The sequence below is a fragment of the Phyllobates terribilis genome, unplaced genomic scaffold (assembly GCF_046119375.1).
Source record: "Phyllobates terribilis strain yellow unplaced genomic scaffold, ASM4611937v1 Scaffold_5__5_contigs__length_657084704, whole genome shotgun sequence".
Classification (NCBI taxonomy): Eukaryota; Metazoa; Chordata; class Amphibia; order Anura; family Dendrobatidae; genus Phyllobates; species Phyllobates terribilis.
In genome coordinates, this window is record NW_027362765.1 from 24,820,684 (window position 1) to 24,835,652 (window position 14,969).

Genomic DNA, 14,969 nt, shown 5'->3' on the forward strand with positions numbered 1-14,969 from the left:
CTGAGCATGCTGATACCCCATATGTGGTGCAAAGCCACTGTTTGGGCGCACGGCATGGCTTGGAAGGTAAGGAGCGCCATTTGACTTTTGGAATGGAAATTTGACTGGAATGGATAGCGGACGCCATGTTGCATTTGGAGAGCCCCTGAGGTGCCTAAACAGAGGAAACCCCCAACAAGTGACCCCATTTTGGAAACTAGACCCCTCAAGGAACTTATCTAGATGTGTGGTGAGCACCTTGAACCCCCAGGGGCTTCACAGAATTTTATAATGTTGAAGTGTGAAAATAAAAAAACACATTTTTAACACAAAACTGCTACTTTAGCCTCAAATTTTTAATTTTCACAAGGGCAGCCAGAAAAAATGGACCCCAAAATGTGTTGTGCAATTTCTCCTGAGCACGCTGATACCCCATATGTGGTGCAAAGCCACTGTTTGGGCGCACGGCATGGCTTGGAAGGTAAGGAGCACCATTTGACTTTTGGAATGGAAATTTGACTGGAATGGATAGCGGACGCCATGTTGCATTTGGAGAGCCCCTGAGGTGCCTAAACAGAGGAAACCCCCAACAAGTGACCCCATTTTGGAAACTAGACCCCTCAAGGAACTTATCTAGATGTGTGGTGAGCACCTTGAACCCCCAGGGGCTTCACAGAATTTTATAATGTTGAAGTGTGAAAATAAAAAAACACATTTTTAACACAAAACTGCTACTTTAGCCTCAAATTTTAATTTTCACAAGGGCAGCCAGAAAAAATGGACCCCAAAATGTGTTGTGCAATTTCTCCTGAGCACGCTGATACCCCATATGTGGTGCAAAGCCACTGTTTGGGCGCACAGCATGGCTTGGAAGGTAAGGAGCGCCATTTGACTTTTGGAATGGAAATTTGACTGGAATGGATAGCGGACGCCATGTTGCATTTGGAGAGCCCCTGAGGTGCCTAAACAGAGGAAACCCACAACAAGTGACCGAATTTTACAATCTACTCCTCTGTATAAATTAATCTAGTGGTGGGAAAATAAGTAGATAGGTAAATGGTCACTAAACCCATAGATGAATTCCCACAGAGGTGTCATTTCTATAATGGGGTCACTTCAGGGGGGATTATGCTGTTCTGGCACTTTTCAGAGTACCAGAGCTAAAGAATCCCCCCTGAAGTGACCCCATTTTGGAAATGAAACCCCTCTGGGAATTCATCTATGGGTTTAGTGACCATTTTAACTCAATGGATGATTTCCAGAAACAAGCACGCAATGGAAGGTTTAGATTCTGGAGAACCCCCCCTGGAAATTAAGTGAGCTCTACCCGAATGTGTCATTCACTAAATGAACCAAATGTTTGAATGACAAATTGGGATACATTTTTACAGTTTAAAAACGTGGTTCTGTGTGGAAGATTTTAAAGCAGTCAGTGACGCATAAGGCTGGCAATGATGGGCATTGTGGGCAATAGTAGCGGGTATCACGCCTCATTCCTCTCTTAGTACATACACGACATCTTTTCTGGGGGTTCCTTCTTGTTTCCGTTGCTGGAATAAGTGCAATAAAATGTCGCTCAGTGAGTCTTTTCACATCCTCAGATTCTAATGGATGAGCGGGGCTAACACTTTGAAAGACAAGATTTTCAATTACCTTTTCTTGATAATCAAGAAAAGGATCTGAATTTCCTGCTTTTTTGTACAACACAAAAGAATTGTATGTGGCCACCTGAAACAAATAAATAACCAACTTTTTATACCAGGTATAGGACTTTCTTGATACCTGGTATGGCTGTAGAACCTGGTCTGCAAGGTCCACACCCCCCATGTGTTTGTTGTAGTCAATGACTGACACAGGTTTTTGCTTCGGAGTGGTGGATCCTAGTTCTACAGTGGCCCTTGTGGCATCTGTGTGGATCGAGCTGAGGACAAAAATATCCCTCTTATCCCTATATTTCAGGGCAAGCAGCTCTCCGTTGCGTACAGCCCCTGACTGCCCCTTTTGAAACTTTTGGTTGACCAATGGTTGTGGAAACCCCTGACGGTTTTTACGGATGGTCCCACAAGCCCCGATGTTGTGTTCAACCAGACTTTTAAATAGGGGTATGCTGGTGTAATAATTGTCCACATATAGATTGTAGCCTTTTTGAAAAAATGGACTTATCAGCTCCCAAACAATTTTTCCAGATGTCCCCAGATAAGTAGGGCATCCTGGTGGGTTTAGTTGGCTATCTTTCCCCTCATATATGCGAAAAGCGGATGTGTATCCGGTTGAACTTTCGCACATTTTATAGAGCTTTATTCCAAACCTTGCCCTTTTAGATGGGATAAATTGCTTGAGGTGCAGTCTTCCTTTGAATTTTACAAGGGACTCGTCTATAGAAATATTTTGTGTTGGGGTGTAGAGGCTTAAGAATTTTTCTGACAAATTTTCAATGATGGGTCTAATTTTATATAACCTGTCATGTTCTGGGGCATTTCTGGGCAGGCATTGACTATTGTCGTTAAAATGCCAAAACCGCATGAGCATTTCATAACGGGTCCTAGGCAGAATGACTGAAAACATAGGGGTGGCTTGAACAGGGTGGTTGGACCAGTAGGATCGAATGCTCGGTTTTTTAACAAGCCCCATGGCAAATGTAAGTCCTAAAAATTTTTTTATTTCCGGGACATTAGTTGGTGTTCATAAATTTGCCCTAGCATAGTAAGATCGGGGATTCTGGCTTATGAATTGGGACGCGTATAAATTTGTTTGCACGACAATATGCTCTAGCAAGCTGTCTGTAAAAAACAAATTAAAAAAATGAATTGGTCCAAAATGTTCCACCTCCACATTTATACCAGGAATGGCGTTGAAATCAGGGCTGAATGGAGCAGCCGAATCTGAAGCCTCCCATCTGGGAAATGCTAGATCATGTGGCAACGCCCCTTGTACACTGGCGTGCGCCAATTCACTAGTAGCAGGGACAGCGCTTGTACTGGGCAGTGTTCCCTGATTTGGAGACGTTTCTCCAGTAGCGCTATTTGCCCCTATTGCTGTACTGGTCCTTGGGCTTGAGGATGGAACAGAATCACTGCTCATTTCTGGGCTCTCAGTGTCGCCGCTACTAAAGCCCTCAAAATCCATATCTCCATCTGAGATTGCGCTGTCATCAGTGTCAGAACACAGCAGGGCATACACCTCCTCTGCGGTATAAGTCTGACGGGCCATTTTATTTTTATATTTTTTGACTGGACTGAACGGACCGGACTGAAAGGACGGGACCGGACTGGACTGACCGGACTGATCTGACAGGACTGACTGACTGATGTGACAGGACTGACTGACTGATGTGACAGGACTGACTGACTGATGTGACAGGACTGACTGACTGACAGATCTGACAGGACTGACTGACTGACAGATCTGACAGGACTGACTTACTGACAGATCTGACAGGACTGACTTACTAACAGATCTGACAGGACTGACTGACTGACAGATCTGACAGGACTGACTGACTGACAGGACTGACTGACTGACAGGACTGACTGACTGACAGATCTGACAGGACTGACTGACTGACAGATCTGACAGGACTGACTGACTGACAGATCTGACAGGACTGACTGACTGACAGATCTGACAGGACTGACTGACAGATCTGACAGGACTGACTGACTGACAGATCTGACAGGACTGACTGACTGACAGATCTGACAGGACTGACAGATCTGACAGGACTGACAGATCTGACAGGACTGACAGATCTGACAGGACTGACTGACAGATCTGACTGACAGATCTGACTGACAGATCTGACTGACAGATCTGACAGGACTGACTGACAGATCTGACAGGACTGACTGACAGATCTGACTGACAGATCTGACAGGACTGACTGACAGATCTGACAGGACTGACTGACAGATCTGACTGACAGATCTGACTGACAGATCTGACTGGACTGATCTGACTGGACTGATCTGACAGGACTGACTGATCTGACAGACTCACTAACCCTAACTCTTACTTTCTTTTTTATTTTTTTTTTTTTTTTAATTTCACAGTGGCAAGGCTGACAGCTCTTGTCACACTGTTTCTCCTCTGCTCTCTCACTGAGATCGGAGGAGAAACTGCATTTATCAGGCAGATCGCCCGGGAAAGTTTGTTGCTAAAACAAACTTCCCTGGTGATCTCTCTGATTGGCTGGTGTGACGCTGACATCATCGAGACCTGAGCCAATCAGGTCTCGATGATGTCAGAGGTCACAGCACCGGGATCCCCGCCGCTGACAGGTATGTGGGGGGTCCCGATCGCCGACCACCGGCTGTCCCTATCTTTTAAATGCCGCGATCGCTATGGATCGCGGCATCTAGAAGATAGGAACAGGTTAACATCATGGGGACCTGATCCAATCAGGTCCCCATGATGCCACATGTCAGAGCTATCGCTCTGAACCGGTACCGCAGCGCTAGCAGGACCCTGGGGGTCCTGAGCGCTGCGGGACCACCCACCGTTTTTAAACGTCGGCGCTGCACAGAGCCCAGGCAGCGCCGACGTTTATGTACAGTGGGCGGTCCTGAACCGGTTAAACCGTTTTTTTTCATGGATAATTATATTTTGCTAGATAACTTTGTTATTTCTGTGAACATTTCATATAAAAATGTTGTAAAAATATAACTATTAAGGTTATTTATCTGAAAAATAATAATTGGTTTTATTTTTGGCAGATGAAGGTAAAAAGAGATCAGGGGGACAGCTGACATCTTCAATATTTAAATCAGAGGAACTTGATATCACACAGGATGCAAATAAAGTGTATCCCATTATCCCTGATATACCATCATCTCCTCACAGCAAAGCTCAATCATCTGATCCTATTAAACAGGTCCTATCTTCTGATTCATCACAGACTATTAAGAAAAATGAAAGTCACAAAAGGGACATTCAAACTCAACGTGCTCTTACAGCAGAGGAGCCACTCTCATGTTCAGAATATGGAAATGTTTTTTCCCTAGAATCGTCTTCTGTTACACATCAAAAAGTTCACACGGAGAAAATATTTTCTTGTTTAGAGTGTGGGAAATATTTTAACGAGAAATCAGATCTTGTTAAACATGAGAAAACTCACACAGCGGAAAAAACACATTTATGTTCAGAATGTGGGAAATGTTTTGTAAGTAGATCAAATCTTATTTTACATCAGAGAAGTCACACAGGTGAGATGTTTTTTCCTTGTTTAGATTGTGGGAAATGTTTTAATCAGAAAACAAATCTTGTTAGACACATGAGAAGTCACACAGGGGACAAGCCATTTTGTTGTTCAGAATGTGGGTTTAGTTTTGCAGATAAATCAAATCTTGTTAGACATCAGAGAATTCACACAGGGGAGAAGCCATTTTCATGTTCAGAATGTGGGAAATGTTTTGCAGGTAAATCAAATCTTGTTACTCATCAGAAAACTCACACAGGGGAGAAGACATATTCATGTTCAGAATGTGGGAAATGTTTTACCTTAAAATCATATCTTCTTATACATCAAAGAACCCACACAGGAGAAAAGCCTTTTCCCTGTGCAGAATGTGGGAAATGTTTTACAGATAAATCAGATCTTGTGAGACATAGGAGAATTCACACAGGGGAGAAGCCATTTTCATGCTCAGAATGTGAGAAGTGTTTTACCTTCAAATCACATCTTCTTCAACATCAAAGAAATCACACAGGGGAGAAGCCATTTTCCTGTGCAGAATGTGGGAAATGTTTTAAAGATAAATCCGATTTTGTGAGACATAGGAGAATTCACACAGGGGAGAAGCCATTTCCATGTTTAGAATGTGGGAAATGTTTTACCCTGAAATCACATCTTCAGCAACATCAGAGAACTCACACAGGGGAGAAGCCATTTTCTTGTTCAGAATGTAAGAAATGTTTTACAGATAAATCAGTTCTTGTGAGACATAGTAGAATTCACACAGGGGAGAAGCCATTTTCATGTTTAGAATGTGGGAAATGTTTTACTGTTAAATCACATCTTCTCCAACATCAGAAAACTCACAGGGGAGAAGCCGTTTTCATATCAAGAAAATGAGAACTTTTATTGAAAATTGTTGAAATCAGGTTTTTAGCCACGTAGTGTGCATTTTCGAAGCATTTATGAACCATAGTAACTCAGCCAAAAACCGACAAAAACTCCTCTGGGAATAATATGAGCACAAAAACTGTGCGATATCAGGAGCTTCATGCCACCGGTTTCGTTGCCAAGCAGTTACATGTTTACGTGACCTTCAAATACATCTCATCTCACATCATATTAAGCAGCTGTGGATGCTGGATAATCAACTCCAATCCCTGCAACCTACAGGACTTGATCTGCTGCTTCAAAATATTAGGACTTTAGTGTCAGGCAATTTAGTTTTTCATAACCAAGTCCCATTTTTCAAATCTGACGTGTCACTTCATGTGGTAATAACTTTACAATGCTTCTAAATACTAAACTTGCCAGTTATTCTGAGATTCATTTTTCGAAATACAAAAAACTTGTCAACTTTTAAATTTATGCCTGAAAATATCTGAAATTTTATTAAGTTTTAGCTTAAAATTTATTCTCATGTAATGATGTTCATCATGAGTAATACTAGGCAAATGTCTCGGCTCCAGGGATGGACTATACTTCCTTTTTCTATGACCATTGCCCATTCTTGTACTCCACGACAGCTTTCACAAGTCGCCCAGCATACTCCAGTGACACCATCACCCAAAGCCTTTTGAGGCCGAGTCTGACACACCTCACTGTCTGAGAATTGACTATTCTATGTATTCAGATGCTGTGTGTTTTACATTCAGTTTCTTCAGCTGTATTCATCTCTGCAAACTCCAGTGGTTTCTGCAGCCTGTGAAGAAAAAAATAACAAAATTTTGGTGGGAAAAATGTAACTATAGCACAGATTTTACATTTTCACACTGGGAAAGGGGTAAAAATAGTAGAGATGAGCCAACCTTTCAAGGTTCTGTTCTTCGAACAGTCCTTTGAAGCATATCCGATCCACATTGAATTCACTGCGAAGCAAAACCAAACGCATAGACAACACCTTTAGGGGGGCCAAATTAGGGACAGACACCAGGAAAAGTAGCATCATTGTACCAGAGTACAAATAGTATAATTATTATTATTTATTATTATAGCGACATTTATTCCATGGCGCTTTACATGTGAAAAGGGGTATACATAGCAAACAACAAGTACAATAATCATGAACAAAAACGAGTCACTGACTCCTACAGGAGGAGAGCGGACCCTGCCCACGAGGGCTCACAATTTACAAGGGATGGGTGAGGATACAGTAGGTGAGGGTAGAGCTGGTCGTGCAGTGGTATGGTGGAGCAGTGGTTACTGCAGGCTGTACTCTTTTCAGAAGAGGTAGATCTTCAGGTTCCTTTTGAAGGGTTTCACGGTAGCAGAGAGTCTGATATGTTGAGGTAGCGAGTTCAAGAGTGTCGGAGATGCATGGAACAAATCTTGTATGTGATTGTGGGAAGAGCAGATAAGAGGGAAGTAGAGAAGGAGATCTTGTGAGGACCGGAGGTTGCGTGCAAGTAAGTACCAGGCGACTAGGTCACAGATGTATGTAGGAGACAAGTTTTGGATGGCTTTATATGCCAAAGTTAGGGTTTCGAACTGGAGTCTCTGGGCAATGGGAAGCTAGTGCAGGGATTGACAGAGGGGAGAAGCCGGGGAATAGCGGGGTGACCGGAGGATTAGTTGACCATATTTGTTTAGGATAGATTGGAGGGGTGTGAGAGTGTTAGAAAGGAATTCACAGAGCAGGGGGTTGCAGTAGTCGAGGCAGGAGATGATGCGGGCATGCACTAGTGTTTTTGCAGACTCCTAGTTGAGGAATGTGTGAATCCGGGAGATATTTTTGAGTTGGGGTCGTCAGGAAGTGGAAAGGTCTTGGATCTCAGGTTTGAAGGAGAGATCAGAATCAAGCTTGCGGGACTGGGGATAGTGGGCAGCCATAGACTTTGATGGATAGGTCAGTTGGGTGGGTTGAATGAGATGGTGGAAAGATGATGAATTTGGTTTTATCTCTGTAAGGTTTTATAAATCTAGCAGAGAAGAAAGATGAAATAGCGGACAGACATTGTGTGATTCTGGTTAGTAAGGAAGTGATATCCGGTCCAGAGAGGTACACTACCGTTCAAAAGTTTGGGGTTATTTAGAAATTTCATTATTTTTGAAAGAAAATCACTTTTTTTTTTCAATGAAGCTAACATTAAATGAATCAGGAATACACTCTATACATTGTTAATGTGGTAAATGACTATTCTAGCTGCAAACGTCTTTTTTTTTTTTTTTGCAATATCTACATAGGTGTATACATGCCCATTCCATTGTGTTTTCTAACTGTGTAAGAAGGCTAATGGATGTTTAGAAAACCCTTGCACAAGTATGTTAGCCCAGCTGAAAACGGTTTGGCTGATTTGAGAAGCTATAAAATTGACCTTCCTTTGAGCTAGTTGAAAATCTGGAGCATTACATTTGTTTGTTCTATGAAACTCTCAAAATGGCCAGAAAAAGAGAACTTTCATGTGAAACTCGACAGTCTATTCTTGTTCTTAGAAATGAAGGCTATACCATGCGAGAATTTGCCAAGAAACTGAAGATTTCCTACAATGGTGTGTACTGGGTTAGGGTTGGGATGAAGACTATGGTAAGGTTTGGAATTAGGTGGGATGGGATTGAGTCAAGTTCACAGGTGGTGAGATGTGATTTGAAGAGTAAAGAGGAAAGTTGATCTGTGATGGTGGAGAAGCTGGTTTTGGAGGAGAGTTGAGTAGTTATGAGGAGGGGCTGTGGGGTCTTTAGGGAAAAGCTTTGCCTTATATTGTCAATCTTCTGCTTGAATGAGGCAAAGTCTTCAGCTGAGATGAAAGGAGAGGGAGGTGAAGCGGGGGGAAGGAGGAGAGAATTGAAAATACTGAATAGCTGTTTAGGGTTGTGAAACAGGGATGGTATGAGAGATTAGAAGTAGCTTTGTTTTGCTGCAGTGAGTAATTGTGCAGCATTTTGACAACGTCTTTTACTGGATGGGCTACTTAACTCCTTTTCTTTAGCAACCACACAGCGGTACCTCTTGTAGATGAGGGACAGAAAGTGCATGTGCTGCAGTAGATGGCAAGCTCTGCATCAAGTGGCCCCTCCTCCTCAACCTCCACATCACACACATTAGTCTTCAGAGGTGGCACCCCAATTACCCTTGTTTCCTCCTTCGTCACAATTATCCAACTGCCAGTGGACAACTACAGATGGACGAGTCTGCAGAGCTTTTCACACATTGTATTACATGGGCATTATGCTGGGACCCTACTGAAATTTTTTTTTCAGTAGGGTCCCTGCAGAATCCAGACACTCGTCACCAGATGTTAACCCCCGGGTGTGGAGGTGATGTGATGAGACTTAGATGCCAGAGGCGTACGCGGACTGTACTGTACTGTCAGGGCAGGAAGAGGAGAAGGGTGACTCAGGACGAGGAGTGGGAGATCAGAGACGTAGATCCCACTTGGTTTGAACCCAGAATCACGCAGCTCAGTACCTCAGCAAAGGAGGAGGAATATGAGGAAGTTACATTGCAGCTCCCCGCACAGACACGGAGTGATGCAACCACGACAAGCACTGCATCCTCGGCCCCAACTCTGGCTGTGGCCACCAGCGGTCACGGGTCTGCAGTTCGCAGGGGCGGTAAGGGTTGCCTAGCCTGGGACTTTTTTGAGACCGCCAAGGATGATCCAACTCACTATCTCCCAACTTTGTAAAAAATGACTCAGAGGCAAAAAATCCAATAATTTGACTAGTACATGCATGAACCGGCTCATGCGCGATCAACATGCTCTAGTCTGGGAATTTCACTGCGCTAAAATACAGACTACCGGGCCTCGCCAATCACCGGCTACCCCATCAACCGCATCTGCTGCTGCTTCCTCCTCCATTACTGTGGCAAGTGTCCTCACACAGGTCTCCGGCTGCAGAACCTCCACTTGTTTACCTGCTCCAGTCGGGGTGAGTGAGAGCCCATCAGCTGTTACGGAAGTGGACATGCCTGCTGTTTTTGACTGATCTCCGACACCGAGCACACCACATCTTTCTCAATCTACCATAACCTCTCCACCTGCACCTCTCTCACAGTCCTGCAGTTTGTAGTTTTCACCCTACTCCATCGAAGATTGTTTCCTCCTGCACATGCTAAAGCTAAGAGCTTGAACTTCACCATCTCCAATCTGTTGGCCATGGAAATGCTGGTGGATACAGAGAGTTTCCGAAAGCTGATGGCTGTCGCAGTCCCCCAGTACCAGTTGCCCAGTCGCCATTACTTCTTTAAGAAAGATGTGCCTGCACTACAGCAGCATGTCGCAGACAAATCACCCTTTCCTTGAAAAAAATCTATGTCTGCCAGGGTGCATTTTATTAGACACCTGAACGAGCAAGCATGACCAGGGGTGTTACATCTCGCTGACTGGGCACTGGGTGACTCTGGTGGCTGTGGGGGCAAGCGGGGAAGGGGCTTCTCCACAAGTCTTTGAATCTGCAAGACTTGCAGTGTGCTTGGGGATGGAGAACTAAACTACTAAACACCTAGGGTGTCAAGCAAGGTGTGGGAAAGACTAAGTGCAACATGAGGGGAAGGAAGCCCAAACACTAGGGAAAGGGGGAGTGGAGACCCCTAGTCAGATCTAATAACACCCTGCCTAACCTACCATCCCTATATTGGCTCCACACCAATCACCGAGCAGGATCCTAAACCCTTTATATCCCTAGAGCTTGGCCCTAGATAGGGAGGGGGAGGGGTGAGCACTGGTCAGGCCCCACTACAAACTAAAGACAACAAAGTAGACTAACAAAGGGGATGAACTTAGCTTGAGCAGAGACCAGAGGAGAAACGCCAACTGTCCTCCAAGGGCACCAGAGAAGAAGCCAGCCAACAGCTAGTGCTCTAAGCATGCACAACGGTACATAGAAGTGTCACTGGCCCTTTCCTGCAGCAAATTGAGGGTTTTTAACTCCCATGCAATGGTGTGTCAATTAACAGCAGGAGGGAGGTAGCCACTGGGTCCTAAGGAAGGATTAAGAAGGCGTCTGCAATGCCAAGGACAGAGACCTTCTACAGCCAGATCTAGAGCGACTGTCTATAACACCTGACACACCCGTGACATAGGGTTGGAGAACTAAACCACTACACATCAAGGGATGGTGAACTAATCCACTAGACACCAAATCTTGGAATCCTCAAAGTGTATCTAACACTTCCTCCACTGCTTCTGCCTCCTCCACCTCTAGGGTTTCCACCTGCACCCTCATCTCTTCCATAATGAAACGCGTGTTCCAACAGTGCAATAGTACTTAAATTAATATGCCTTGGAGATCGCAGTCACACAGCTCAAGAGTTGTGGACCGCTATCCAGGCCGAGTTTGAACAATGGCTTTCTCCACTGAACCTGGAGCCAGGAAGGCCATGTGCGATAACAGTGCAAACATGGTGGCGGCCCTACACTGGGGCAACCTAACACGTGCCTTGCATGGCTCACATCCTCAACCTGGTGATACAGCAATTTTTCTGCCATTATGGGGTAAGTGAAGAGTCTCCGCGAGCTCAAAGAACACTGGATTTTGGCTGTTGGAGCTGAAAAGAGGACATCGGTAAACCAGGGGAGGAGTCCTGATGAGATCATTTGCATATTCCCACTGCATTTTGGGGTAAGTGAAGAGTCTCCGCGAGCTCAAAGAACACTGGATTTTGGGTGTTGGAGCTGAAAAGAGGACATCGGTAAACCAGGGGAGGAGTCCTGATGAGATAATTTGCATATTCCCACTGCATTTTGGGGTAAGTGAAGAGTCTCCGCGAGCTCAAAGAACACTGGATTTTGGGTGTTGGAGCTGAAAAGAGGACATCGGTAAACCAGGGGAGGAGTCCTGATGAGATAATTTGCATATTCCCACTGCATTTTGGGGTAAGTGAAGAGTCTCCGCGAGCTCAAAGAACACTGGATTTTGGCTGTTGGAGCTGAAAAGAGGACATCGGTAAACCAGGGGAGGAGTCCTGATGAGATAATTTGCATATTCCCACTGCATTTTGGGGTAAGTGAAGAGTCTCCGCGAGCTCAAAGAACACTGGATTTTGGGTGTTGGAGCTGAAAAGAGGACATCGGTAAACCAGGGGAGGAGTCCTGATGAGATAATTTGCATATTCCCACTGCATTTTGGGGTAAGTGAAGAGTCTCCGCGAGCTCAAAGAACACTGGATTTTGGCTGTTGGAGCTGAAAAGAGGACATCGGTAAATCAGGGGAGGAGTCCTGATGAGATAATTTGCTTATTCCCACTGCATTTTGGGGTAAGTGAAGAGTCTCCGCGAACTCAAAGAACACTGGATTTTGGGTGTTGGAGCTGAAAAGAGGACATCGGTAAACCAGGGGAGGAGTCCTGATGAGATAATTTGCATATTCCCACTGCATTTTGGGGTAAGTGAAGAGTCTCCGCGAGCTCAAAGAACACTGGATTTTGGGTGTTGGAGCTGAAAAGAGGACATCGGTAAACCAGGGGAGGAGTCCTGATGAGATAATTTGCATATTCCCACTGCATTTTGGGGTAAGTGAAGAGTCTCCGCGAGCTCAAAGAACACTGGATTTTGGCTGTTGGAGCTGAAAAGAGGACATCGGTAAACCAGGGGAGGAGTCCTGATGAGATAATTTGCATATTCCCACTGCATTTTGGGGTAAGTGAAGAGTCTCCGCGAGCTCAAAGAACACTGGATTTTGGCTGTTGGAGCTGAAACGAGGACATCGGTAAACCAGGGGAGGAGTCCTGATGAGATAATTTGCATATTCCCACTGCATTTTGGGGTAAGTGAAGAGTCTCCGCGAGCTCAAAGAACACTGGATTTTGGGTGTTGGAGCTGAAAAGAGGACATCGGTAAACCAGGGGAGGAGTCCTGATGAGATAATTTGCATATTCCCACTGCATTTTGGGGTAAGTGAAGAGTCTCCGCGAGCTCAAAGAACACTGGATTTTGGCTGTTGGAGCTGAAAAGAGGACATCGGTAAACCAGGGGAGGAGTCCTGATGAGATAATTTGCATATTCCCACTGCATTTTGGGGTAAGTGAAGAGTCTCCGCGAGCTCAAAGAACACTGGATTTTGGCTGTTGGAGCTGAAAAGAGGACATCGGTAAACCAGGGGAGGAGTCCTGATGAGATAATTTGCATATTCCCACTGCTGGACCACACTTTGAATAGTGTGCAGGAGGAGGTGGTGGTCCCAGAGGAAGAGGAGGAAGCAGAGGAGGATGTGGAAGGGATAACAATATCTCTAAGTTCCAGACTGTAGTTGCACAGGCAGGTGCCAAGGGAGGGTCGATTACAGCAATCGAGGGGGGACTCATGGTACCAGACAGATAATCTGTTAGTGATGGTGCAGGAGCCGAGGAACAAATAGAGGAGGAGGAGGAGATGATGGGCACACAACAGTCAGGAGATGAAGAGGATAATGATCCCCTCTCTGTTGTCCGTGGTTGGCAGGAGGGGACGGAGGAAGCAAGCTTAAGTGTTACCCTGCCACCAACACATCATGGACTTGGACCTCACGGAAGTGCCCGACTCATGAGTGCCTTCTTGCTGAACTATCTGCAACCTGATTGTTGCCCATATTGTTAGGATTAGAAATAGTGCTGACTACTGGGTTGCCACTATGTTAGATTCACGATACAAGAGTAAATTTTGCCAGATGCTTTTCCCCCTTTAAGGGACGTGCGCATGCTGGAGTATCGAAACACACTTGTAGACAAAAATAGTGTTTTTCGCCAAGACAGCAGTGAGGCACACAGTGTGCATCACAGTTCTAGACTTCCAACCCCTGGAACGTCATCAACGCAAAAACGTTAGCAGCAGCAGTGTGAGTGGCAGAGGCAGCAAGGTGGTTCAGTGGTTAACACTGCAGCCTGGCAGTGTTGGGGTCCTGGGTTCAAACCCCACCAAGGTCAACGAGAAGTTTGTATGTTCTCCCCATGTTTGCGTGGGTTTCCTCCAGTTTCTTCACACACTTCAAAGACATACTGATAGGAAATTTAGATTGTGAGCTCCAATGGGGACAGTACCGATAATGTCTGTAAGGCGCTGTGGAATTAATGGTGCTATATGTGAGTAAAATAAATAAATTAAGCAATTTCTGTGAGTCTTTTAACACATTTTTTACACCAGCCCGTGCACCAGCAGAACAGAGTACAAGTCTGACACTTAGTGAACGAATGGAGAAGATGGTGCAGGATTATCTCGAGCTCAATATCAATGTCATCAGGGGATGATTTGGACCCTTTTGAATTTTGGTCTTCAAAAATGGAAGCGTGGTATGAGCTTGCCTGTCAAGCCTTGGAGGTTTTGTCATGTCCGGCAGCCAGTGTTCTCTTAGAACGTGTCTTCAGCGCTGCTGATGGTGTTGTGATGGATAAGCACATCCGGCTGTCCCCTGAAAGTGTAGACCGCCTAATTTTTTATCAAGATGAACAAGTCATGGATCTCCAATGACTTGCACCCCAGTCGCAGACTAGGCGATGGTGTCATTTTAAGTGTGTTGCATTGATCTGTCATTATTGCAGTCTGTGACACCTTTGCCATTGCTTCTGTGCCTGCAGTTGCTACTGCTATTGATGTTGCTAACAATTTTTTGAAATGTGGAGACTCCAAGTTGGGTCTCCATCTAGTGGGTTGCCTTTAGTGGAAGGGGTGTTAGAGCTCCATTATACTATTTCTACTCTTGGGAAATTGATGCCACTTTAGTGGTGTCTGCCCTGAATTTTTGGAAATGTTTGTATTCCACAAGTTCAGACAACAGGTTCAGGCATCCTTCATGTGTGTTTCCTGAATTTGACAGGGCTCTCACAGCACCAGGCCTACACCTGTCACTCATCCACTTGTTACTGATCAATGTTTAAGCTAGAGATGCTGGTCCAAGCCCTGTCCCAGGC

The 14,969-nt window shown here is 44.9% G+C and overlaps 1 protein-coding gene across 3 annotated transcripts in view; it reads left to right on the forward strand.

The window, feature by feature from the left end:
* The window catches only part of LOC141271787 (uncharacterized), a 138,822-nt gene extending 127,074 nt beyond the window's left edge, over positions 1–11,748 (forward strand). For all 3 annotated transcript variants that reach the window (XM_073681937.1, XM_073681935.1, XM_073681936.1), the window contains one exon: positions 4,692–11,748. In XM_073681937.1, the coding sequence (XP_073538038.1) occupies positions 4,692–6,049 (1,358 nt within the window). In that variant the 3' untranslated portion in view covers positions 6,050–11,748. The remainder of the gene's footprint in view (positions 1–4,691) is intronic.
* The last annotated feature ends 3,221 nt before the right edge of the window (positions 11,749–14,969 follow it).